The following is a 26,446-nucleotide window of genomic DNA, read 5'->3' as shown; positions in this document are numbered from 1 at the left end:
TTTCTGGTGACTTTAAGAACAATTTTTTTTTTTACTTTTTTATTTATTTATTTTTTGGCTGCGTTGGGTCTTCGTTGCAGTGCGGTGGCTTCTCTTGTTGCGGAACACAGGCTCTAGGTGTGCGGGCTTCAGTAGTTGTGGTTCATGGGCTCAGTAGTTGTGGCTCCCAGGCTCTAGAGTGCAGGCTCAGTAGCTGTGGCGCATGAGCTTAGTTGCTTTGCGGCATGTGGGATCTTCCCGGACCAGGGATCGAATCCATGTTCCCTGCATTGGCAGGCAGATTCTTAACCACTGCGCCACCAGGGGAGCCCTCTGGTGACTTTAAAAGACAATATTTTGTCTTTGCATTTTTAATGGGGTATCTCATGAGGACAGAAAGGGTCAGTAGTTTCATTTTTAGTAGTAATGACAGTATTTTAAAAGTTCTATGTAGATATGTGTGTGTGTGTGGAGACACATTACATATACTTACATGTATGTAACTTATGTAATGATAATTAATATATACTTACATATATAATCTTATATACATAAATCATTAGGAACCGATTATGTAGTATCAGGATGTTGGTGGTAATGTTGATACTGTTAAAGCTATTATATATGTATATATAACATACATGTGTATAGATAACCTAAGTGTATAAAGAGAAACTTTGTTATTAAGATACATTTAATTTAATTGGATGTAATTAAATTTAATTTACAATGATTATAATTAATATAATGTAGTTAATAATATATGTATATATTATTGTCATTAGGAATCATTTTTCCCCACTATAAAAGAAAAAGAGTTGTACAAAATAAAAGATATTAAGTAAAACTCTAAAATTTGAATAGGATATGTCAGCATTTGTCTTAAAAATATTTCCCAAGTTGGTTCACTTTATGAAAAAAATGTATTTCTTAGGGCTATTCATTGCAAAGGCTTAGAAGCAGCAACAAAAAAGTAGTTTTAGTGATTACTAGTGTTTATAAGAGCCCAGATTATGGTGAGTAAATACTATTTCCCCACTAAAACGATATAAGCCTCCATAAAATAATAGCTTACATCACATGTGGAGCAGGAAATGTATTAGACTAGGATTTCTTGTGTCAGAAAGCAAAGAAATATCAAAAAACTATTGGGAGTCTCTCAAAAGTTCATAACTTAAAACGGTATCTTGAGTATCAAAAAGTACTGTTAAAAATTTTTATCAGCAAAGGTTACTGAAATTGATTAAAAACTTTTTTTCTGCCTTTGTTACAGAGATCTGTGCCCTTTTCTCCTTTGGTCTCTTAATATGATTTATATTAATAGATTTTTATAATATTAAACTACCCTTACATTCCCAGTAAATGCTCAGACTGAGTTATTTGTTATATTTTTCTGAGTTCCTAGGCTTAATTTGATAATTGAGTTTAGGATTCTTGCATTCATTATTTCTTAGATGTTAGCTCATAATTTAATTTCTAGTACTCTTTTGTCATCTTTGTATCTGGATTCTGTGGGCCTCAGTACTTGGAGGCTGTTAACTAACTCTTTTTCTGCATTTGGTATAAGATTTTTTTTTTTAACCTGAGAAGATTCTTCCGTTTACATTCTTTGTGATTTCTGACAGGTTTGGATTTACTTTTACTTTTTGGATTTACTTTTATGTGCTTTGTATATATTCTACTTTTTTTTTCCTCTTGTTATTTTTACTTTCTATATATAAGATAGTAAGTTCTTTTTTTCCACTCTCAACTCCCTCCCCCAGTACTCCCTTAGATACTGTATTTGGTCTATTCTTTTCTTGCTAGTTCCAGGTTACTTAAAAATAACTGAAGTTAATAAGTAGTAAAGTTGATAAAAGTTTAATGCTGACCACTACATCCAAATGTAATTGCTCTTGACCAGTATTTTAGTTCTACTTACTTATTCCACAAATTTTGTCTTACTTTATTGTTTTATGCAGTTGTTATTTGCTCAGATTTAGCCATGTATTTAGCATTTCTTTGCTTTTAGTTATTTCTTGGATTTGAGACCTTACTTATGGGACCATTTGTGTTATATCTGAGGCACACTCTTTAAATTTTTCTTTAATAAAGGGGTTTTGTTGGTAAACATTTCAACTGGGTGTATTGTTCTTTTTCTTAATTTTGCCTGAAAATGGCTTTATTTTGTATTATTCTTAAGGATTGTTTTGCTATGAATGCAATTTTAGGAGAAAAATCCTTTTTTTTCTTAGCAGTCAGTACATTCTGTTTTGTGGCATCTGTTGTTTTTTGAGAAGTCAGTTATTAATTTAATGCCCTTCCTTTATAGCTGATCTGTCGTTTCCTTCTGGCTGCGTTTAAAGTCTTCTCTTTATCTTTTCTGGTGGATTTGTAGTTGTAGTTTTTAAGTATCCTGAGTTGGATTTGTTGGAGAGCTTTGGGCTGTCTTTTTTTTTTTTAACTAAAAAAATCTCATTTTCTCTTTGGACATTGTCTTCATTTTTCTATTATCATTTTCTTGAACTTTGTTTAAATATATGTTAAATATTTTCAGCTTATTCTCTGTATTTCTTTTTTCTTAATACATTTATTTATTTTATTTTTGAGGGCTGCGTTGGGTCTTCGTTGCTGCGCGTGGACTTTCTCTAGTTGTGGTGAGCGGGGCTACTCTTCATTGTGGTACGTGGGCCTCTCATTGCGGTGGCTTCTCTTGTTGCGGAGCGTGGGCTCTAGGCACGCAGGCTTCAGTAGTTGTGGCTTGCGGGCTCTAGAGCGCAGTCTCAGTAGTTGGGGCGCATGGCTTAGTTGCTCCAAGTCATGTGAAATCTTCCCAGACCAGGGCTCGAACCCATGTCCCTTGCATTGGCAGGCGGATTCTTAACCAATGCACCACGAGGGAAGTCCTATTCTCTATATTTCTTAAGATTTTTTTCTTGTTTTTCATCTCATCCTGACTTTGTGGTGCATACTCTTTTATTTTTTTAAGCTCTGTTTTCCCAATTCACTAATCCTCTTTTTAGTTATATCTTAATACACCATTTAATTCCTTCATTTTTCTTTTTTACTTTCTCTCTCTTCCTCTCTCACTGCCCCTCTTTCACTTTGGGTAATTTCTGTTGACCTATGTTTAAGTTCATTGATTCTTAACTTGATGGTATCCGGTCTACTGATGAGCTTATCAAAGGCATTCTTCATCTTTAGTACCATGTTTTTTGTTTCTGACATTTTCACTTTACTCTAATACTTTTCTTATGTCTGCTCCATCTGTCTAGTTATATTGTCCACCTTTTCTGCTGAAACATTACCATATTATAGTTGTTTTAAATTCTGTCTGATATTCATCTGGGTCATCTTTTAATTTTCAGGGATTGCTCTGTTGATTGCTTTGTCTCTTGGCAGTGGATTGGGTGTTTTTTTTTTAATCCTTTTTATTTTTATGTGAGTCGTTATTTTGTATTTGATACTAGATATTGTTATGTAGAGCAATAAAGACAGAGGGTAGACAGTGTTTAGGCCTGGAGATGAACACACCTATTCTGCTAGAATTGAGTTAGTTTTGGATTTTTGTTGTTGTTATTGTTACCTTCAGCACACCATCAAATTCCTCTAGTGTTACTTTGTGCTTAGGGGTGGGACTGGTTTTTTGGAAGATTTTTCTAAGTGTTCCTGTTCCACCCTCAGTTTTAGGCCTTCTCTGTGCTCTTGTGTTTCAGACAGGATATATTTCCATGTTCTCATCCCTCTTTCGAAGGTAGATGGCTCTTTCTTGTTACTCTCTATTTGCTAGCCTGGCAGTGGGGAGGGAGGGCACTTGGGGAGGAATTTTTTTTTTTTTGTCCTGGTAAATCCTTACCTGTTTGGTTGCTATTTATAATCTCTGGCTCATTTTCAAGTTTCTTTTTGTTTAAAGTTTTTTTTTTTTATTATTATAGCTTTATATTTTCTGATACTTCCAATATTGGAATATTTGCAGGTGTGATTCTGCTACCTTTTTTCTGTCCATTATTGCTCATTATGTCTCTCGTGATTGGGTTTTGTTGTTGTTGGGGCTTTTGGTTTTTTGTTTTTGGGTTTTTTTTTTTTTTGGTATATTTGTACATGACTTCATATGTGTTGAACTTTGGGTGTGGGAATTCCTTGAGGTTTGGGTTAAAGTTGCATTCTTGCAAAGAGGTTTTAGATTTGTTTTTGCCAGTTGCATGTATGTTTTTAGTCCTGAACTTCTTTAAATTTTTTTATGCGCTTAAGGTATTATGAATTGAAACTACAGACCTGCATGAAGGATGGCTTCTGTTTTGAATTTCCTCCACCCCCAGCAGTCCTTTTCTCAGTGCTAAGCAAGTTTTCTTCCTCTCCCTTCTGCAAGATGGGCTTAATCCTTGCAGTGAGGGTGTAGCTCTTTGGAATGAGTAAGTCTCCTTTGGATTCCCTGCCTTTGTTGGATTCTCTATTTTATTTCCTATCTCTCTCGTTCCCTACAACCATCAAAGTGGAAGGTCTTGTCTCCAAAGTTGAGAAATCATCTGGTAGATTGGGGCTTTGTTGCTATCCTACTTCCTGGCATTTTGCTTTCACTTCTTTCTTTGCATTTGGATTCCTTACTTTTCTGCCATTTCAGTATGTGTTTATGAGGTTTCATTTTTAAAATTTAACCTCACATTTCAGTTGTAATCAGCAGGAGCTTTACTAAGGGTGCCTAATCCTTTATCCATTGTTTGGTTTTTCCTTTCATTTGGTACTTTTCCCCACATTTTTTTTTTTTTTAAACCCAGATTTATAGAATTGCCATTACATGATGCTATCTTTTTTTTTTTTTTTTAATTTACTTTTGTCTGTGTTGGGTCTTCGTTTCTGTGCGAGGGCTTTCTCTAGTTGCGGCAAGAGGGGGCCACTCTTCATCGCGGTGCGCGGGCCTTACACTATCGCAGCCTCTCTTGTTGCGGAGAACAGGCTCCAGACGCGCAGGCTCAGTAATTGTGGCTCACGGGCCCAGTTGCTCTGTGGCATGTGGGATCTTCCCAGACCAGGGCTCGAACCCATGTCCCCTGCATCAGGCAGATTCTCAACCACTGCGCCACCAGGGAAGCCCTCCCCACATTTTTAAGGCTAGAAACTCCTTTCCTAAATTTAATTTGCTACTGTTTCTATTTTGAAAAACCTTTATTGTTTAAATCTCTGCTTTTTCTCAATGAATGGTAGCTGTTGAAAGAGCTAAGAATATGGATATGATACTGGAATTTTACCTAAAGTAAATAATCTAGTTCATCCTGTGGGATAGGGCAGTATGAAGGAGATGAACTTCTTAGTCACACTTGGTTTTTGTTTTTTAAATATTCATTCATTCATTCATTTATTTATTTTTGGCTGCACCGGGTCTTAGTTGTGGCAGGTGGGATCTTCGTTGCAGCATGTGGGATCTTTAGTTGCGGCTTGCATGTGGGATCTAGTTCCCCAACCAAGGATCGAACCTGGGCCCCCTACATTGAGAGTGCACAGTCTTAGCCACTGGACCACCAGGGAAGTCCCCACACTTGGTTTTTGAATTGTTACTCACCCACTTCTGTGAAATACTTAAGTTTTATGAGGCTCTGCACCATCCGTTAACACAGAAAGAGTAGCTATGTTGTGAGCCTTAAAGGACATAAGTAATAGTTTCTGGTACTTGGCCTAGCGTAGTGATTTAGAAAATACAGTGGTTCTCCCATCATTTTTTAGAAAAGGAAATTGAATCTAAAGGGGTTGACATGTATTTGCTTCCTATACAAAATTCTGTAGTTTTAAGTTGGAAATCAAGCCCCTGTCTCTTCTGGATTTTACTTTTCAGAAGAGTAATATTCAGTAACTTACTCTGCCTGCCTGTATATTTCTTGAGTATCTTATACATACTTCCAAGGGCTTAAGATATTTGGGGAGAAAGAAAGAATTTAATGTAATGCCCATTTTGGCAAATGTTTTGAATAAGTGAACAAAGATGAATGTAAATACAATGCACTTCCTATACTAGGGAGCTTGTAGTGAGGTAAGCTTATCTAATAATTATGGCCAGTATGCTTAGTGCTATAGAAGGGGTAGCACCTACCTCTTGAGGCAGAGGTAGGGTTGTTTGAACTGGGTCATGAGGTATGTGTAGGATGCTGAGATGTTAGCAAAGGAGGAATGGGCTTTTAGGCAGAAATAATGCATATGTATGTAAAGGCCTGAAGGCAGTCCTGTTTATGAGAAGTCCAGGTTGTGTGTACACAGTAAAGCAGTCAAAAGGAATGTCTCTTGTGGTTATGGAAGAGATGGCAGTTGAGATGTGTCTTAAATGATTGGTAGTGTTTCAGCATATGAAGATAACATGGATAAGATAACAGAAATTGAGGAAATAAGTAGTTACTTAGCAGAATGTAAGTTATTTATGTATAGGGACCCATGAATAGTCACATTGACTTGGCTGCCACTTACTCTTGAACTCTCAAACCTACAGAACAGCTTAGACATCAACTCTTTCTGAGAAATCATCAGGAAATTTTGCATATCTCATTAGAGCTTTTATGTGAGAGGATTTTTTGTGGGGAGGAGGATACGGGAGCAGTTTTTCCAGGCTTCCATGTATAAGATAAAGTGATAAAAATATTTTGGGAATGGAGCATGTATGACTTGGAATATCAAATATAATAGTTTAAAATTTATTTGGTAACCATTAGAGGTCCATTGTAGCATTTTGAACAGGAGACCTGACATAATGATGATTTATCTGACCATGCCGGATGGAATTGGAGAGGAACATGACAGAAGCAGCAAGTTCAGGACTGAAGTGATTAAGACTTGAATAAAGAATGGTGGTAATGGGAATGAAAGAAAAGGCATTGTGAAAGGGATTTCTAAACAAAGATTTGACAGGTTCTAAGAAATGATTGAAGATAAGATATGGAAGACAAGCAGGGGAATTGGAAATGTTGGAATTTCATACTTGGGTGACTAGGAAATTTTTGATATCAGCAAGAGATATGACATTAGCAGGAAAAGTAGTTGAGGGAGAAAGCTGAAATTACCATTTGTTATTTATTGGATGTGAGGTTAATTATAAAGTCTACTTTAGAGCATGTCAATATTCCTTTGTAAAAGTAATTTCTAAAAATTATGGTATACTCTGTCATTAGATAGGAAAGGTAGTCTTTTTTTTCCTTCTAGTTTTATTGAGATATAATTTACATACAGCACTGTATCAGTTTAAGGCATAATGGTTTGACTTACATACATCATGAAGTGATAAATCACAGTAAGTTTAGTGACCAACAGTCATCTCATATAGATAGAAAATTAAAGAAATAGAAAAAAATTATTTTTCTTGTGATGAGAACACTTAGGATTTGCTCTCTTAACAACTTTCATATATAACATATAACAGTGTTAATTATATTTATCATGTTGACATTACATCCCTAGTACTTATTTGTCTTATAACTGGAAGTTTGTACCTTCTGACTGCCTTCATCCAATTCCTGCTCCCCTCAGCCCCCACCTCTGGGAACCATAAATCTGATCTCTTTTTCTATAAGTTTCTTTGTTTTTGAAGTGTAATTGACCCAGAACACTATGTTAGTTCCTTTTACCCAAAGTAGTGATTTGGTATTTCTATACATTTCAAAATGATCACCACAATAAGTCCGGTTACCATCTGTCATCATACAAAGATACTGATATAACTATTGACTATATTCCTCACGCTGTATATTTCATATCCATGACTCATTTATTTTACAGCTGGAAGTTTGTACCTGTTAATCTCCCTCACCTATTTCTTTCCTCCCCCTACCCCCCCTCCCCTGGCAATGTAGTCTTGTATCAGTAGCATAAGTTTTGGAAACAGGCCTGTATGCCAGGTCACCTTTAATAAGTATCACTGTTGTGAGACTGAAAAGTCGCTGATCTTTTTGGATTTTACTTTGTTCGTGTATAAACTAGTAATAGTAATACCTGATTACAGGGCTGTTGTGTAAACTAAGTAGTATAATATATATCCATGCTGTCCTATTTTAAGCCCTCAATAAATGTTAGTTTTCCCTTCTTCCTTAGAAGATGCCAGCCTTATTTATTCTTGACTATTTTCACACATTAAGATGGACATCAAAGAATAATGCATAAAGCATTTTTGTTTCACTGTTTAGCAATTCACTGAAGTCATAACCATAATTGTTTGCCAAATAAAATATGTGTATAATCACGCAGTTTGTAATTAGACTAACTCAGAAGTTGTAATTATTGAATGTGTAGGTGTAGTTAGCAGCCTTCATTTCTGGTAAATGACTTTACTTAGAGGATGTATGTTTATGTGAGCAAGAGAGACTATTTCCTGGAAGGAAACCGTGGTCTCCAGATCTTTATAATAACGTCACCTTTAGTCTTTTTGAAGTCATGAGCATTGTCCTATACAGACTGTTTTCTTGAGGCAGTTTCTTGCAAGTAGTAAATGAAGCCTCCTTATGTGCCTGTTAAAACTCCATAGACTGTCAGTAATATGGAAAAATTGGATGTTTAATCAGGAATGTGAACATGTGTTTCAGGTAGAGAATTCCAAAGATAATGAAGATAGTATTCTACAAAGAGAAGTTCCTGCCAGACAGTCTCGACGAAGGTTTCGGAAAATTAACTGTAAAGGAGAACGCCAGACTATTACTGATGATGTGGACATTAACAGCTATCTTTCTGTGAGTATATTTAGGAACATTTCATGGGTATTTCTTAGTTCATATTCAGTATACTTAATTTACATATGTATATATATTTTAACATCTTTATTGGAGTATAATTGCTTTACAATGGTGTGCTAGTTTCTGCTTTATAACAAAGTGAATCAGCTATACATATACTTATATCCCCATATCTCCTCCCTCTTGCTTCTCCCTCCCATCCACCTTATCCCATCTCTCTAGGTGGTCACAAAGCACTGAGCTGATCTCCCAGTGCTATGTGGCTACTTCCCACTAGCTATCTATTTTACATTTGGTAGTGTATATATGTCCATGCCACTCTCTCACTTCATCCCAGCATACCCTTCCCCCTCCCTGTGTCCTCAAGTCCATTCTGTATGTCTGCATCTTTATTCCTGTCCTACCCCTAGGTTCTTCAGAACCTTTTTTTTGTTTAACATTCCATGTATATGTGTTAGCATATGGTATTTGTTTTTCTCTTTCTGACTTACTTCACTCTGTATGACAGACTCTAACTCCATCCACCTCACTACAAATAACTCCATTTCATTTCTTTTTATGGCTGAGTAATATTCCATTGTATATATGTGCCACATCTTCTTTATCCATTCATCCGATGATGGACACTTAGGTTGCTTCCATGGCCTGGCTATTGTAAATAGAGCTGCAATGAACATTGTGGTACATGACTCTTTTTGAATTATGGTTTTCTCAGGGTGCCCAGTAGTGGGATTGCTGGGTTGTATGGTAGTTCTATTTTTAGTTTATTAAGGAACCTCCATACTGTTCTCCATAGTGACTGTATCAATTTACATTCCCACCAACAGTGCAAGAGGGTTCCCTTTTCTCCACACCCTCTCCAGCATTTATTGTTTCTAGATTTTTTGATGATGGCCATTCTGACTGGTGTGAGATGATATCTCATTGTAGTTTTGATTTGCATTTCTCTAATGATTAATGATGTTGAGCATTCTTTCATGTGTTTGTTGGCAATCTGTATATCTTCTTTGGAGAAATGTCTGTTTAGATCTTCTGCCCATTTTTTGATTGGGTTGTTTGTTTTTTTGGTATTGAGCTGCATGAGCTGCTTGTAAATTTTGGAGATTAATCCTTTGTCTGTTGCTTCATTTGCAAATATTTTCTCCCATTCTGAGGGTTGTCTTTTCATCTTGTTTATTTTTTCCTTTGCTGTGCAAAAGCTTTTAGGTTTCATTAGGTCCCATTAGTTTATTTTTGTTATTATTTCCATTTCTCTAGGAGGTGGGTCAAATAGGATCTTGCTGTGATTTATGTCATAGAGTGTTTTGCCTATGTTTTCCTCTAAGAGTTTGATAGTGTCTGGCCTTACATTTAGGTCTTTAATCCATTTTGAGTTTATTTTTGTGTATGGTGTTAGGGAGTGTTCTGATTTCATTCTTCTACATGTAGCTGTCCAGTTTTCCCAGCACCACTTATTGAGGAGGCTGTCTTTTCTCCACTGTATATTCATGCATCCTTTATCAAAGATAAGGCAATCATATGTGCGTGGGTTTATCTCTGGACTTTCTATCCTGTTCCATTGATCTATATTTCTGTTTTTATGCCAGTGCCATACTGTCTTGATTACTGTAGCTTTGTAGTATAGTCTGAAGTCTGGGAGCCTGATTCCTGCAGCTCCATTTTTCGTTCTCAAGATTGCTTTGGCTACTCGGGGTCTTTTGTGTTTCCATACAAACTGAAATTTTTTGTTCTAGTTCTGTGAAAAATGCCATTGGTAGTTTGATAGGGATTGCATTGAATCTGTAGATTGCTTTGGGTAGTATAGTCCTTTTCACAATGTTGATTCCTCCAATCCAAGAACATGGTATATCTCTCCATCTGTTTGTATCATCTTTAATTTCTTTCATCAGTGTCTTATAGTTTTCTGCATACAGGTCTTTTTTCTCCATAGGTAGTTTTATTCCTAGGTATTTTATTCTTTTTGTTGCAGTCTTAAATGGGAGTGTTTCCTTAATTTCTGTTTCAGATTTTTCATCATTAGTGTATAGGAATGCAAGAGATTTCTGTGCATTAATTTTGTATCCTGCTACTTTACCAGATTCATTGATTAGCTGTAGTAGTTTTCTGGTAGCATCTTTAGGATTCTCTATGTATAGTATCATGTCATCTGCAAACAGTGAGAGCTTTACTTCTTCTTTTCCAATTTGGATTCCTTTTATTTCTTTTTCTTCTCTGATTGCTGTGCCTAAAACTTCCAAACGTATGTTGAATAATAACGGTGAGAGTGGAAAACCTTTTCTTGTTCCTGATCTTAGAGGCAGTAGTTTCAGTTTTTCACCATTGAAAACGATGTTGGCTGTGGGTTTGTCATATATGGCCTTTATTATGTTGAGGTAAGTTCCCTCTATGCCTGCTTTCTGGATGGTTTTTATCATAAATTGGTGTTGAATTTTGTCAAAAGCTTTTTCTGCATCTATTGAGATGATCATATGGTTTTTCTCCTTCAATTTATTAATATGGTGTATCACATTGATTGATTTGCGTATATTGAAGAATCCTTGCATTCTGGGATAAACCCCACTTGATCATGGTGTATGATTCTTTTAATGTGCTGTTGGATTCTGTTTGCTAGTATTTTGTTGAGGATTTTTACGTCTGTGTTCATCAGTGATATTGGCCTGTAGTTTTCTTTCTTTGTGACATCTTTGTCTGGTTTGGCTATCAGGGTGATGGTGGCCTCATAGAATGAGTTTGGGAGTGTTCCTCCCTCTGCTATATTTTGGAAGAGTTTGAGAAGGATAGCTGTTGACTCTTCTCTAAATGTTTGATAGAATTTGCCTGTGAAGTCATCTGGTTCTGGGCTTTTGTTTGTTGGAAGATTTTTAATTACAGTCTCAATTTCAGTGCTTGTGATTGGTCTGCTTATATTTTGTTTTTTCTTGGTTCAGTCTCGGAAGGTTGTGCATTTCTAAGAGTTTGTCCATTTCTTCCAGGTTATCCATTTTATTGGCATAGAGTTGCTTGTAGTAATCTCTCATGATCTTTTGTATTTCTGCAGTGTCCATTGTTACTTCTCCTTTTTCATTGCTAATTCTGTTGATTTGGGTCTTCTGCCTTTTTTTCTTGATGAGTCTGGCTAATGGTTTATCAATTTTTTTAATCTTCTCAAAGAACCAGCTTTTAGTTTTATTGATCTTTGCTATTTTTTCCGTCATTTCTTTTTCATTTATTTCTGATCTGATCTTTATGATTTCTCTCCTTCTGCTAACTTTGGGGTTTTTTGTTCTTCTTTCTGTAATTGCTTTAGGTGTAAGGTTAGGTTGTTTATTTGAGATATTTCTTGTTTTTTGAGGTAGGATTGTATTGTTATAAAGTTCCCTCTTAGAACTGCTTTTGCTGCATCCCATAGGTTTTGGGTCATCGTGTTTTCATTGTCATTTGTTTCTAGGTATTTTTTTATTTCCTCCTTGATTCCTTCAGTGATCTCTTGGTTATTTAATGTATTGTTTAGCCTCCATGTGTTTATAGTTTATACAGGTTTTTTCCTGCAGTTGATATCTAGTCTCTTAGTGTTGTGGTCGGAAAAGGTACTTGATACGATTTCAATTTTCTTAAATTTACCAAGGCTTGATTTGTGACCCAAGATATGATCTATCCTGGAGAATGTTCCATGAGCACTTGAGAAGAAAGTGTATTCTGTTGTTTTTGGATGGAATGTCCTATAAATATCAATTAAGTCCATCTTGCTTAATGTATCATTTAAAGTTTGTGTTTCCTTATTTATTTTTCTTTTGGATGATCTGTCCATTGGTGAAAATGGGGTGTTAAAGTCCCCTACTATGATTGTGTTACTGTCGATTTCCCCATTTATGGCTGTTAGCATTTGCCTTATGTATTGAGGTGCTCCTATGTTGGGAGCATAAAAATTTACAATTGTTCTATCTTCTTCTTAGATTGGTCATTATGTAGTGTCCTCCTTTTTTCTTGTAATAGTTGTGATTTTAAAGTCTGTTTTGTCTGATATGAGAAATGCTACTCCAGCTTTCTTTTGATTTCCATTTGCTTGGACTTTCTTTTTCCATCCCCTCACTTTCGGTCTGTACGTGTCCCTAGGTCTGAAGTGGGTCTCTTGTAGGCAGCATATATACAGGTCTTGTTTCTTTGTCCATTGAGCCAGTCTGTGTCTTTTGGCGGGAGCATTTAATCCATTTACATTTAAGGCAGTTATTGATCTGTATGTTCCTATTACCGTTTTCTAAATTGTTTTGGGTTTGTTATTGTAGGTGTTTTTCTTCTCTTGTGTTTCCTGCCTAGAGAAGTTCCGTTAGCATTTGTTGTAAAGCTGGTTTGGTGGTACTGAATTCTCTTAACTTTTGATTTTCTGTAAATGTTTTAATTTCTCCTTCAAATCTGAATGAGATCCTTGCTGGGTAGAGTAATCTTGGTTGTAGGTTTTTCCCTTTCATCACTTTAAATATGTCCTGCCACTCCCTTCTGGCTTGCAGAATTTCTGCTGAAAGATCAGCTGTTAACCTTATGGGGATTCCCTTGTATGTTATTTGTTGTTTTTCCCTTGGTGCTTTTAATATTTTTTCTTTTCATTTAATTTTTGATAGTTTGATTAATATGTGTCTTGGTGTGTTTCTCCTTGGATTTATCCTGTATCGGATTCTCTGTGCTTCCTGGACTTGATTGACTATTTCCTTTCCCATATTAGGGAAGTTTTCAAGTATAATATCTTCAAATATTTTCTCAGTCCCTTTCTTTTTCTCTTCGTCTTTTGGGACCCCTATAATTCGAATGTTAGTGCGTTTAATGTTCTCCCAGAGGTCTCTGAGACTGTCCTCAATTCTTTTCATTCTTTTTTTTTTATTGTGCTCTGTGGTAGTTATTTCCACTGTTTTATCTTGCAGGTCACTTATCTGTTCTTCTGCCTCAGTTATTCTGCTATTAATCCCTTCTAGAGAATTTTTAATTTCATTTGTTGTGTTGTTCATCATTGTTTGTTTGCTCTTTAGTTCTTCTAGGTCCTTGTTAAATGTTTCTTGTATTTTCTCCATTCTATTTCCAAGATTTTGGATCATCTTTACTATCGTTATTCTGAATTCTTTTTCAGGTAGACTGCCTATTTCCTCTTCATTTGTTTGGTCTGGTGGGTTTTTACCTTGCTCCTTCATCTGCCGTTTGTTTCTCTATCTTCTCATTTTGCTTAACTTACTGTGTTTGTGGTCTCCTTTTTGCATGTTGCAGGTTTGTAGTTCCCATTTTTTTTGGTGTCTGCTCCCAGTGGCTAAGGTTGGTTCAGTGGGTTGTGTAGGCTTCCTGGTGGAGGGGACTGGTGCTTGTGTTCTGTTGGTTGTGTCTGGATCTTGTCTTTCTGGTGGGCAGGACCACATCCGGTGCTGTTTTGGGGTGTCTTGACCTTATGATTTTAGACAGCCTCTCTGCTAATGGATGGGGTTGTGTTCCTGTCTTGCTAGTTGTTTGGCATAGGCTCTCCAGCACTGTAGCTTGCTGGTGGTTGAGTGGAGCTGGGTGTTAACGTTGAGATGGAGTACTCTGGGAGACCTTTCGCCATTTGACATTACGTGGAGCCGGGAGGTCTCTGGTGGACCAATGTCCTGAACTCGGCTCTCCCACCTCAAAGGCACAGGCCTGACACCTGGCTGGAGCACCAAGACCCTGTCAGCCACACGGCTCAGAAGAATAGGGAGGAAAATAGAAAGAAAGAATGAAAAAAATAAAATAATGTTATTAAAATAAAAATTTAAAAGTAATTGAAAAAAAAAGAAGGGAAGAAAGAAGAGAGCAACCAAACCGAAAAACAAATCCAACAATGATAGCAAGCGCTAAAAACTATACTAAAAAGAGGACGGACAGACAGAACCCTGGGACAAATGGTAAAAGCAAAGCTATACAGACAAAATCACACAAAGAAGCATACACATACACACTCACAAAAAGAGAGAAAGGAAAAAAATATATATATCTTTTGGGACGTCTGAGGTCTTCTGCCTGCGTTCAGTAGGTGTTCTGTAGGAGTTGTTCCACATGTAGATGTATTTCTCATGTATTTGTGGGGAGGGAGGTGATCTCCACGTCTTACTCCTCCGCTATCTTGACGGTCTCCTACATATATTCTTGATAATATCAGCACTTGGGGCTCTACATGTAAAATCTGGGGCAGGTAAATATATCTATATAATTTTTTTAAATGCTTCTGCTATGTTGAGTTGGGTAGAAATACTCTTACCAGTGCAGGATTTGTTTTTGTTTAAATGGTGTAAAAGAATTTTCTTAATGTATCTTTTTAGACATACTTGGGGATTTTCATAGTTTTTTTGTTGCTTGAATGTTATATGTATATATTTGAGTCCTGAGGACCCAGGAAATAGACTCATTGGGAGCTTGTTTTCTCTTATGTGGTAAGGCATACAAAAGAAGTAAAAATATGTCAGTTCTTCCCTTGAGGTGTGGGACAGGGATACTTACTGTGTGCCAGTGCAGAAATATATCCAAGTGTTAAAGGTACGTTTTCACATGCAAATATTGAAAAAGAAGATGATGAAATAAATAACTTTCGTGATACCGGAAGAAACATGAGCTTTTTCTTCCTAAGTCTTTTTTTTTTTTTTTTTTCACACACACACTGTATTTTATTTTTACAAGAGATAAACTGACAGAGCATTGTAAATGGATGACCACAACAAAAGCAACAATGACTGCAATTACCAAACATGAAACACACTCATACTATGTCATATTATTGACATTCAGTCCAGTAATCCTCCACTGTAACAGCTCCTTTACTTTGCAGTGAAAATTGATTTGTATGTTTTTTGCCTCTGAGTCCTTGTGGGATTTTTTTTTTTTTATTCAAACAGAAAGTCACAAAAATTATAATCATCCTCATCAGTTCAGTCAGTCCCATGTAATTAATTTTTTTTTTCATCTTGATCTTTTGATAGCACTTTTATGAATTCATCAGTTTTCCATTTGAGTTCTGAAAAAGCTTATTCATTCAGTTCAGCAGTATGGTCAGTTACCAGAAACCTGTACTTGTCAGAGTGTTTTCCATGAATTCCTTGAAGATGAAACCCTTTTATAGCAACATATTTGCGAAAGCATCAGAGTACACCCAGAACTGTCTGTAAATGACAAAAGACTTAAAAATGACCACGGTTAAAGATTTGATGAAAGTTCGTAATAATGCAGTTGACAAGGAAATTTATTTATTTCTGAGATAATCATTTTAAAGTAATAACTAGAATTATGACTTATAACATTATACCAGAACATAGAAGATTTTTAGAAATTTCATGTAATGTCTGAAACATTTATATTAACATAGTTCCATACAAATAACGCAAAGAAAGTTTAGTATTGTGTTTTTTGTTTGTTTGTTTTTTTATACTGCAGGTTCTTATTAGTCATCAATTTTATACACATCAGTGTATACATGTCAATCCCAATCGCCCAATTCAGCACACCACCATCCCCACCCCACTACGGTTTTCCCCCCTTGGTGTCCATACGTTTGTTCTGTACATCTGTGTCTCAACTTCTGCCCTGCAAACTGGTTCATCTGTACCATTTTTCTAGGTTCCACATACATGCGTTAATATATGATATTTGTTTTTCTCTTTCTGACTTACTTCACCCTGTATGACAGTCTCTAGATCCATCCACGCCTCAACAAATGACCCAAATTCGTTCCTTTTTATGGCTGAGTAATATTCCATTGTATATATGTACCACAACTTCTTTATCCATTCGTCTGTCGATGGGCATTTAGGTTGCTTCCATGACCTGGCTATTGTAAATAGTGCTGCAATGAACATTGGGGTGCATGTGTCTTTTAGAATTATGGTTTTCTCTCGGTATATGCCCAGTAGTGGGATTGCTGGATCATATGGTAATTCTATTTTTAGTTTTTTAAGGAACCTCCATACTGTTCTCCATAGTGGCTGTATCAATTTACATTCCCACCAACAGTGCAAGAGGGTTCCCTTTTCTCCACACCCTCTCCAGCATTTGTTGTTTGTAGATTTTCTGATGATGCCCATTCTAACTGGTGTGAGGTGATACCTCATTGTAGTTTTGATTTGCATTTCTCTAATAATTAGTGATGTTGAGCATCTTTTCATGTGCTTCTTGGCCATCTGTATGTCTTCTTTGGAGAAATATCTGTTTAGGTCTTCTGCCTCTTCAGAAGTCTTTAATTTTGTAATTCAACTACTGAGAAGTAGTTGAATCAAGAAGTAAGGATAGGCTAAGAAAGAATAAATCCAGGTGTATTTTATAAGTTTTCAAAGGAGTCATGATCCCCCAAAATATAAAAACAGTCTAGAGATTGATGGCAGCCAAATTCCCAAGGGTGTGTTTAGTTCTGTTGTTTGTCAGAAACAGAAATTCATTCATTCCATGTTAGGAATAAGGAGGATTATTTAGGGAGTTGTTTGTATTAGAATAAGTGTTAAAGTTAAGCAGCTCTAAGGAGTTAGTTACATTTGCCTAATTTCATTGATTGAGCACATTCTGTTTCTGACATTAAACAATAACATATGATATGGTCCTCAAATTTTTAATTACATAAAGTTCATTTCCTGTTTTTATTGCTTAATGATTTGTTTTTTTATTTTTTGGCCATGCTACGAGGCTTGTGGGATCTTAGTTCCCCGGCCAGGGATTGAACCCAGGCCGATGGCAGTGAAAGTGCCGAGTCCTAACCACTGGAGTGTCAGGGAATTCCCACTTTTTCTTTTTAATATAGTAAATTTCCCTGTCACTAATTAATTTAAGCTAATTTAAGTTTTAATTTAAGTTTTGCCTTATTACACAAATGAGACTTGTCTATTTTTGAAAAAGTAAAAGTTGGTTAGTTCCATTACTCAGTTATGTAACCACTGATGACATCTTGTATATTCTTGGATAAAACGGTTTTCAACATTTAGGTAGGTATGTGAGCTTTTTGGCTAACTTCATAAAGCTTAAATATATGATCTGATTTGTAACTTTTTTTTTTTAATATTTATTTATTCATTTTTGGCTGCATTGGGTCTTAGTTGAGGCACCCGGGATCTTTCATTGTGGTGCAATGGGCTCTTCATTGCATCGCATGGGCTTCTCTCTCTAGTTGTGGCACAGGCTCAGTAGTTGCCGTGCACAAGCTTAGTTGCCCCGCAGCATGTGGAATCTTAGTTCCCCAACCAGGGATAGAACCGGCATCCCCTGCGTTGCAGGGCAGATTCTTAACCACTGGACCACCAGGGAAGTCCCTGATTTGTAACTTTTAAAAACTTGCGTATATAATGTGAACATCTTTGAATGTTACTTTTTTTTAAACAACATTATTCTCAATAGTGTTTTGGTACTCCATTGTAATAATTGCCATAATTTATTTACTTGGTTCCCAATATTTGGTCATGTAGATTTTCCTACTTTTTTTGTTATTTTTTTTAAAATAAAGTGCTAAGTAATTTTGTGGTTATATATGCCCTTATCTTGGTTTCTTTAGAAAAAATTCTAAGTTGAATTGCTTAATTAAAGTATCTTTAATTGTACTATTTTGTTCTCCTTGTATGAGGCAGAATGCATAGTTTGTGTGTGTGTATTGATTACTTGCTTACTCTAGTCTCAACTGTAGTGTGTTCTTTTCTCAAATTTTTTTACTGTCACATCGTGAAGTCTAGACAGATTCCATATTTTCTCTTGGTAGCTGTGGGTTGTCCTCTCTAGGATATACTGGTTTCCTGACTGGACCAGAAAGCAATAGGCACACTGCTTGGTATTTTGTCCATTTGATGGCTCTAAGTGTGGCATTTTCACATATAAAGGCTTGTTTAGCTAGTTTTAAGTGGTTATCTTACTGAATACTGTCAGAGATTTGGCAGCTCATGGGAAGGGGAGAACTAAGTTGATTCCACTTAGACAAAACTGACTTTTTAACTATTAGACTGTGTTGGAGAATGATATTTGGTCATGTTACTTGCATATGCTATTTCTTAAAGTAATAGGGTTTTGCTTTTTTTTTCTAAAAGGGATATGTTTCAGGCAACTTAGAAAATGCAGCATTAAGACATTTTACTTTACTTTTAAATGAAACCTATGCATCTGGCCAAATTTCTACATATTGATAGTTGATCTAGATAAGGTAGTATAGCAAAAATCTTTTTCCTTTTTTCATTTATTTTATACTATGTTAGTTTCAGGTGTACAGCAAAGTGATTCAGTTATTTTTTTCAGATTATATTCCATTATAGGTTATTACAAGATAGTGAGTATAATTCCCTGTGCTATACAGTAAATCCTTGTTGCTTATCTATTTTATGTAGAGTAGTTGTATCTGTTATTCAGACTGCTAATTTGTTCCTCCCTTGACCCAGGGCCCCAGCCCCTTTGGTAACCTTAAATTTGTTTTCTATGTCTGTGAGTCTGTTTCTCTTTTGCCTATAGATTCATTTGTATTATTTTTAGGTTCCACATATAAGTGATATCATTTAATATTTGTCTTTCTCTGACTTACTTCACTTAGTATAATATTCTTTAGGTCCATCCCTGTTGCTGCAAATAGCAATACTTCATTCCTTTTTATGACTGAGTAATATTCTCTTTTATCTATCTATCTATCTATCTATCTATCTCACATCTTCTTAACCAGTCATCTGTGGATGGCTACTTGGGTTGTTCCCATGTCTTGGCTATTGTAAGTAGTGCTGCTGTGAACATTAGGATGCATATATCTTTTAAAATTAGAGTTTTTGTCCTTTCTAGATATATGCCCAGGAGTGGGATTTCAGGATCATATGGTAGCTCTATTTTTAGTTTTTTAAGGAACCTCCATATTGTTTTCCACAGTGGCTGCACCAATTTACATTCCCACCAACTGTGTACTAGGGTTCCCTCTTCTCTACACCCTCTCCAGCATTTATTATTTGTAGACTTTTTCAGGATAGCCATTCTGACTGGTGTGAGGTGATACTTCATTGTAGTTGGTTGTTTTTTTTTCTTTTTCTATTTCTTTATCTATTTTATTTATTTTTTTTGGCTGTGTTGGGTCTTTGTTGCTGCATGTGGGCTTTCTCTAGTTGCAGCAAGTGGGGACTACCCTTTGCTGTGGTGCGCGGGCTTCTCATTGTGCTGGCTCCTCTAGTGGAGTACAGGCCCTAGGTGCTCGGGCTTCCGTAGTTGCAGCATGCGAGCTCAGTAGTTGTGGCTTGCAGGCTCTAGAGCACAGGCTCAGTAGTTGTGGCGCATGGGCTTAGTTGCTCTGCGCCATGTGGGATCTTCCTGGACCAGGGCACAAACCTGTGTCCCCTGCATTGACAGGCGGATTCTTAACCACTGCACCACCAGGGAAGCCCTTCATTGTAGTTTTGATTTGCATTTCTCTAATAATCACCGAGTTGAGCATCTTTTCATGTGCCTATTGGCCATCTGTATGTCTTGTTTGGAGAAATATCTGTTCAGGTCTTCTGCCCATGTTTTGATTTTTTTTTTTTTCCCTCATACTGAGTTATATGAGCTGTTTGTATATTTTGGACATTAACCCCTTGTTGGTCACATCATTTGCAGATATTTTTCTCCCATTCCGTAGGTTGTCTTTTTGTTTTGTTGATGGCTTCCTTTGCTGTGCAAAAGCTTTTGTGTTTAATTAGGTTTCATTTGTTTATTTTTGCTTTTATTTCTTTTGCCTTTGGAGTTTGATCTAAGTAAATACTGCTATGATTATGTCACAGAATGTTCTGCCTATATTCTTTTCTGGGAGTTTCATGGTGTCATGTCTTATATCAAGGTCTTTAAACCATTTTGAGTTTATTTTTGTATATGATGTGAGGGAGTGTTCTGATTTCACTGATATACTTGTAGCTATCCAGCTTTTCTCTTCACCTCTTGCTGAAGAGACTGTCTTTTCTCCATTGTATATTCTCGCCTCCTTTATTGTAGATTAATTGACCGTAGGTGTGTGGGTTTATTTCCGGGCACTCAGTTCTGTTCCATTGATCTATATGTCTCTTTTTGTGCCAACACCATGCTGTTTTTATTACTGCAGCTTTGTATTATAGTCTGAAGTCTGGAAGGATTATGCCTCCAGCTTTGTTCTTTTTCCTCAGGATTGCTTTGGCATTTTGGGTCTTCTTTGGTTCCATTAAATTTTAGGATTATTTGTTCTTGTTCTGTGAAAAATGTCATAGGTATTTTGATAGGGATTGCATTAAATCTGTAGATTGCTTTGGATAGTATGGCCATTTTAACAGTATTAGTTCTTCCAATCTAAGAGCATGGGATATCTTTCCATTTCTTTGTATCATCTTCAGTTTTCTTTGTCAGTGTTGTATAGTTTTCAGTGTATATGTCTTTCACCTCCTTGGTTAAGTCTTAGGTATTTTACTTTTTTTGACACGATTTTAAACAGGATTTTTTTTTTTAACTTTTCTTTCTGATATTTCATTATTAGCATAAAGAAATGCAACAAATTTCTGTATATTACTCTTGTATCCTGCTACCTTGCCGAATTCATTTATTAGTTCTAATAGGGTTTGTGTGTGGAGAGTTTAGGGTTCTTTATAGAGAGTATCATGTCATTGGCAAATAGTGACAGTTTTACCTCTTTCCTTCCAATTTGGATACATTTTATTTCTTTTTCTTGTCTCATTGCTGTGGCTAGGACTTCCAGTAGTATGTTGACGAGAAGGGGTGAGTGGGCATCCTTGTCTTATTCTGAATTTAGTGGGAAGGCTTTCAGCTCTTCATCGTTGAGTATGATGTTGTCTGTGGGTTTGTTTTAAATGGCTTTTATTACGTTGATATATTCCATCTATACCCACTTTGGTGAGTTCTTTCATGAATGGATGTTGAATTTTGTCAAATGCTTTTTCTGCATCAAATGAGATGATCATGTGGTTTTTGTCTCTCCTTTTTTTAATGTGGTGTATCACATTGATTGATTTGTGCGTGTTGAATCATCCTTGAAACCCTGGAATGAATCCAACTTGATCGTTGTGTATGATCCTTTTTATGTATTGTTGGATTTGGTTTGCTAATATTTTGTTGAGGATTTTTACATCTGTGTTCATCAAAGATATTGCCCTGTAATTTTCTTTTTTTGTGGCGTCTGTATCTGGTTTTGAATCAGCATGATGGTGGCTTAATACAGTGAATTTGGGCGTGTTCCTTCCTCTTTTGTTTTGGAATAGTTAGAGAAGGATGGGTATAAATTCTAGTAGCAGAAATCTTAAGTAGTACTTGTGAAAGCATGCAGTAGATAATTGGTTTTATGACTACTATAAGGATCTTTATTTCTTTCATTCTACTGTCTTGTTTTTTTTCCTTCATTTTGGCTGCATTGGGTCTTCATTGCTATACGCGGGCTTTCTCTAGTTGCTGCAAGCAGGGGCTACTCTGTTGCAGTGTGCGGGCTTTTCGTGGTGGCTTCTCTTGTTGCAGAGCACAGGTTCTAGGCACGCGGGCTTCAGTAGTTGTGGCTAATGGGCTCTGTAGTTGTGGCTCGTGGGCTCTAGAGTTGCAGGGTCAGTAGTTGTGGCACACGGGCTTAGTTGCTCCGTGGCATGTAAGATCTTCCCGGACCAGGGCTCGAACCTGTGTCTCCTGCATTGGCAGGTGGATTCTTAACCACTGCACCACCAGGGGAGTCCCTCATTCTACTGTCAGCAGTTCAGAGAGATCAGGAGAATCATTACTTTAGATAGCAGTGGAAATCTGACATTTTCTTTTTTCATTTGGAAACCATCATCAACTTTTTCTTGCTAGAATGCTGAAAGTCAAAAATTCTTAAAGATGTACAGAATATTTTGTTAATGTAGTTTTCTTTATCTTAATTATTATTAATCCAAACCTGTACATCAAGATTTTGTGAACATTAAAATTTTTGCATGTGTTTCAGAGTTACTTTCTAAGTGAATGCCTAGAACGATTGAAAAAAATGATTTATTCTTATGAAATATTTTCATAGTTTTGTCATATACATTGCTTTGTATAAAGATGAGAACCACAGTCTCAATGTGAAAGGTTTTTTTTTTTTTATTGTTAAAAAGAGCAGTTCTACTGTATAACAGTAATAACATTCTTGAAACTCCTTTGGGTATTGCTCTCAGAGTTGGCAACAGATTTAAATGTCTTTGAATATTCTCTGTGATTTCAGAGTTTTGATCTTTGGGGAGGATGTATTTGATATTTCAAAATAGCATAAAGGTGATTGGGAGCAATATTCAGTGAATAGGATGGGTAATTAAGCCAAGTAAAAATAGTCTAGTATTTAGATGAGCCATCTGTCTAAATCCTTCCTTCACTTATTCTGTGATTGGGACATTTCACCTTAACAATCAGTGCTTTGGTTGCTTTACCTCTAAAAATGAGGATGGTAATATTGTGTCTGCCTGCCTTCCATGATGGTTGCTGATAGAACATGTGTGCACACTCAAGGTCTAATCAGTTAATGATATCTATAGGCTCTTCCACTCAAATGTTTGTGCCCTCCTCTCAGTTTCCCCATGTCATTTCCTTAGTGTTCACTGCCATTCTTTTTAGAAATGTTGTAGTAGCATCTCCCACACTCCCAGCCAGCTTTCATTGTAAAAGCAATATTTTTTCATTTTAAGAACTTTGGAGAATTTTTTTAAATTGAAAAGTGTTATATAATCTCTACATTTAAAAATATCTGCTTAATCATTTTATTTGATTTTAAGGTTTGTGTTTCTCTTCTCTCTGATGTCTCTACTCCTAGCCTTATTCCTTACATCTTCCCCTATCCGCTGCCTCCAGCTAATTCATTCATTTTACTTCTATCAGTCCTAAAAGAATCTTTTTTTTTTTAATTAATTTATTTTTTATTTATTTATTTTTGGCTGTGTTGGGTCCTCGTTTCTGTGCAAGGGGTTTCTCCAGTTGCGGCGAGCGGGGGCCACTCTTCATCGCGGTGTGCGGGCCTCTCACTGTCGCGGCCCCTCCCGTTGCGGGGCACAGGCTCCAGACGCGCAGGCTCAGCAGTTGTGGCTCACGGGCCCAGCTGCTCCGTGGCACGTGGGATCTTCCCAGACCAGGGCTCAAACCCATGTCCCCTGCACTGGCAGGCAGACTCTCAACCACTGCGCCACCAGGGAAGCCCCTAAAAGAATCTTTTAACAATGTTATTTCTTTTAAGCTCTTAAATCTTTTCATTGCCAAACACCACCTATCAGAAATTCTAATGATCTAGCATATTTATCTGGCATATAGTTTAAACCAGTTCTGTCCAATAGAACTTTCTACAATGATGGAGATGTTTTATATCTGTGGTTTCCAAATGATAGTAACCAGCCACACGTGGCTACTGAGCACTTAAAATGTGGCTGGTATGACTAAGGATTTTAATTTAAAATTAAAAATTTTAATTTAAATAATTTACATCAACTCATGGGAGGAATCTATGATTTTTTCTTGGTAGGGTTAGGTACACATCTCTACGTTCCTGTAATATCCCATGCATATACCTGTGACTATTCGTTATATTACATTGTAATTTTTTATTCAAATGTCTGTCTCTCTCATCAGAGTGTACATGCCTTGAAAATGTGAACCATCATCCATATATCCTCAGAGCATATTGCCTGTTAAAGAAGATAGAGTGCCTGTTTTTTTATAAGCTTGTTTAGGTTCTTGTGTAACTTTGGGCAAGTTGTGTGACATTTCTAAGTTTGTTTTATATATATAAAAGGCTCTGCTCGGTGTTTGGTGCCTTGAAAAAACATCCAGTAATGTCAGCAGCTTCTATTCCTGTTGTTGTTATTGAAAATACTCAAAAAAACCTTTGTTCCTGTTGCTAACAAAATAATTTTATTATCTATTTCTGGTTATAAAACGTGTTTACCACAATATGTGTGTATGTTAAGATAATTGAAAAATGTAAGCTAAACAATCAAAGGGAGAATAAAAGTAGGAATGATAAAATCAAGCAGGCAACAATCAGCCAACTATGCCCTTCCCAATTTTCTTGTAGCCTATACTCACAATGGCTCACTTTAAACAAAGCAGTTTCTTTGTTCAACCCTACAAGATAGAGTGGTTATAAAATGTATATGAAAGTCACTGAATGAGTTGCTTTACTATATATAATAATAAGTGACTAGAAGCCAGTTAAATGATGACAGGAGATGTCTGCCAGAAACTGATGACTGGTTTTGGAATTGTTGCCTTGAAGACCTTCTTTCTTTTAGTAATTAGCAAGGTCAGTACTTTAGCTCAGGTGTCTTAAAATGTAGTTTGCAAAACAGTCTACAGGGCATGGGTAGAAAATAGTAGAGTTTATATGTACTGTTATCCTTTTAAGTTTCTGTGGATTTTTGTGTGTATTTCATAATGAACACAAAATACTTTTGCTGGTAGTACATGTATTAATTTATAAATAAATTATGTATCTTAGAAATACAGCTCAGAAATATTTAGTTTTTAAAGTATTGAGATTATATGGTATATAAATCCCTTTGTCATCTGGCCCCAGTCTACCTGTTCACCCTTCTGGCCCCATAATTTTGTTGGTTGTCCCTTCCTTTGGTTCTTCTCTGTCCCTGGAAGGTTCTTGCAGGCTTCTTTACCTAATATAATTCTGTCCTTTGATGATTCAATTTGAATCTTAACTTGCTATTTGCTCCTTTTATCCAGAATGGTCTCCTGCCATGTCCTCCTGACAAAGTCCTGCTCAGCTCCTAAGAGTCCATTCATCCATGAACTCTTTGGAGAAGCCTCCCCTAACACTTCCTGTTTGTAGAGTGCTCTTCTCATTGATCCCGTAAGATGTTACACATACTTACATGCAGTGTGCTCATATAATCATACTCTGTTCTGAAGATAGCAGAAAACAAAATTAGCAGTTTACTTAAGAATTTCTTAAATGTCTGTATTTTTTATAGAAAGTTGATTTGTGTTTTAAATAGCCTACAATGGTGAACATTTTTCATATGTAGTGAGTTGAATTTTTAATATTGGTATATACATAAGGTTAAATGGTAAAAATAAGCCAGGACCAGTAAGGGGGAAGTGTTTTGGTTTCACAAAGGTCAGGCAACAAGTATGCCTTTATTTAACTTGAAATGCATCTCTAGATTATCAGATAACATTCATCCTTGGTCATTTTATAGAAACATTATTGATCCAAATATAAATCTGGGCATTCTTTAAAGGTTTAAAAAATATTGTTGGTGTTTAGGTACTTCAGTTATAAAGTTATAGTTCTTCTCATTGATTTCTTTCTTCTTCTGCTATATTTTTGAACAACAAACAGTCTGGGTGTTTGATGTGCTGTTATTGGCTCTTAATTAGATCCCACGTTCCTCAGTAGACTAAATCTTAGTTTTTTTTTTCTTGTTCCTTATGTCACCTATGGTGCTTTTTTACATTCTCAAGCACAGCATGATCTACTACCCTTCTTCCTCTTTTTCTCCATCATAGCACCTGCACAGAAGTGGAGCCAGCCAACTCTTCCTAAGGGGCACCTGGAAAGAGGGATTTCCATGGCAGCATCATGGGTCATGATTTTAAATTTGGAGGGCTTCCTTTTTGCTCACCCTTCTTTACATGTATTCTTCCTACACAGTTCATTGTTCTGGCATAGTATGGCAGGTGGTGAGCATGGTGTGACACTCTAGAATCTACTGTTTCGTTTTAGGCTCACAAATTACTAATGCAACAAGCATCTCTTTCTCTTTGCTTCTTCTGTGATTGTGCCTTATGTTCCCTGCTGTCCTCCAGCACTCCATGTTTTGTTTGGATTTAGAGCATACAGAGAGAGATTAAGACGTTTGTCCGTACAGCTGAGT

The 26,446-nt window shown here is 36.3% G+C and overlaps 1 protein-coding gene and 1 long non-coding RNA gene across 9 annotated transcripts in view; one reads left to right on the top strand and one right to left on the bottom strand.

Annotated features, from left to right (window-relative positions):
* LOC309623702 overlaps window positions 1–26,446 on the bottom strand; it is a 248,219-nt gene that overhangs the window by 84,434 nt on the left and 137,339 nt on the right. The window lies entirely within an intron of this gene.
* The window catches only part of RAPGEF6 (Rap guanine nucleotide exchange factor 6), a 233,864-nt gene that overhangs the window by 83,007 nt on the left and 124,411 nt on the right, over window positions 1–26,446 (top strand). For all 8 annotated transcript variants that reach the window (XM_082380768.1, XM_082380767.1, XM_082380766.1 and 5 more), the window contains one exon: window positions 8,511–8,654. In XM_082380768.1, the coding sequence (XP_082236894.1) occupies window positions 8,511–8,654 (144 nt within the window). The remainder of the gene's footprint in view (window positions 1–8,510; window positions 8,655–26,446) is intronic.

This window comes from Balaenoptera borealis, assembly GCF_965194805.1.
Source record: "Balaenoptera borealis genome assembly, chromosome: 2".
NCBI lineage: Eukaryota > Metazoa > Chordata > Mammalia > Artiodactyla > Balaenopteridae > Balaenoptera > Balaenoptera borealis.
Note: the sequence above shows the minus strand (reverse complement) of the source record. Positions and strands in the feature narration are given on the sequence as shown.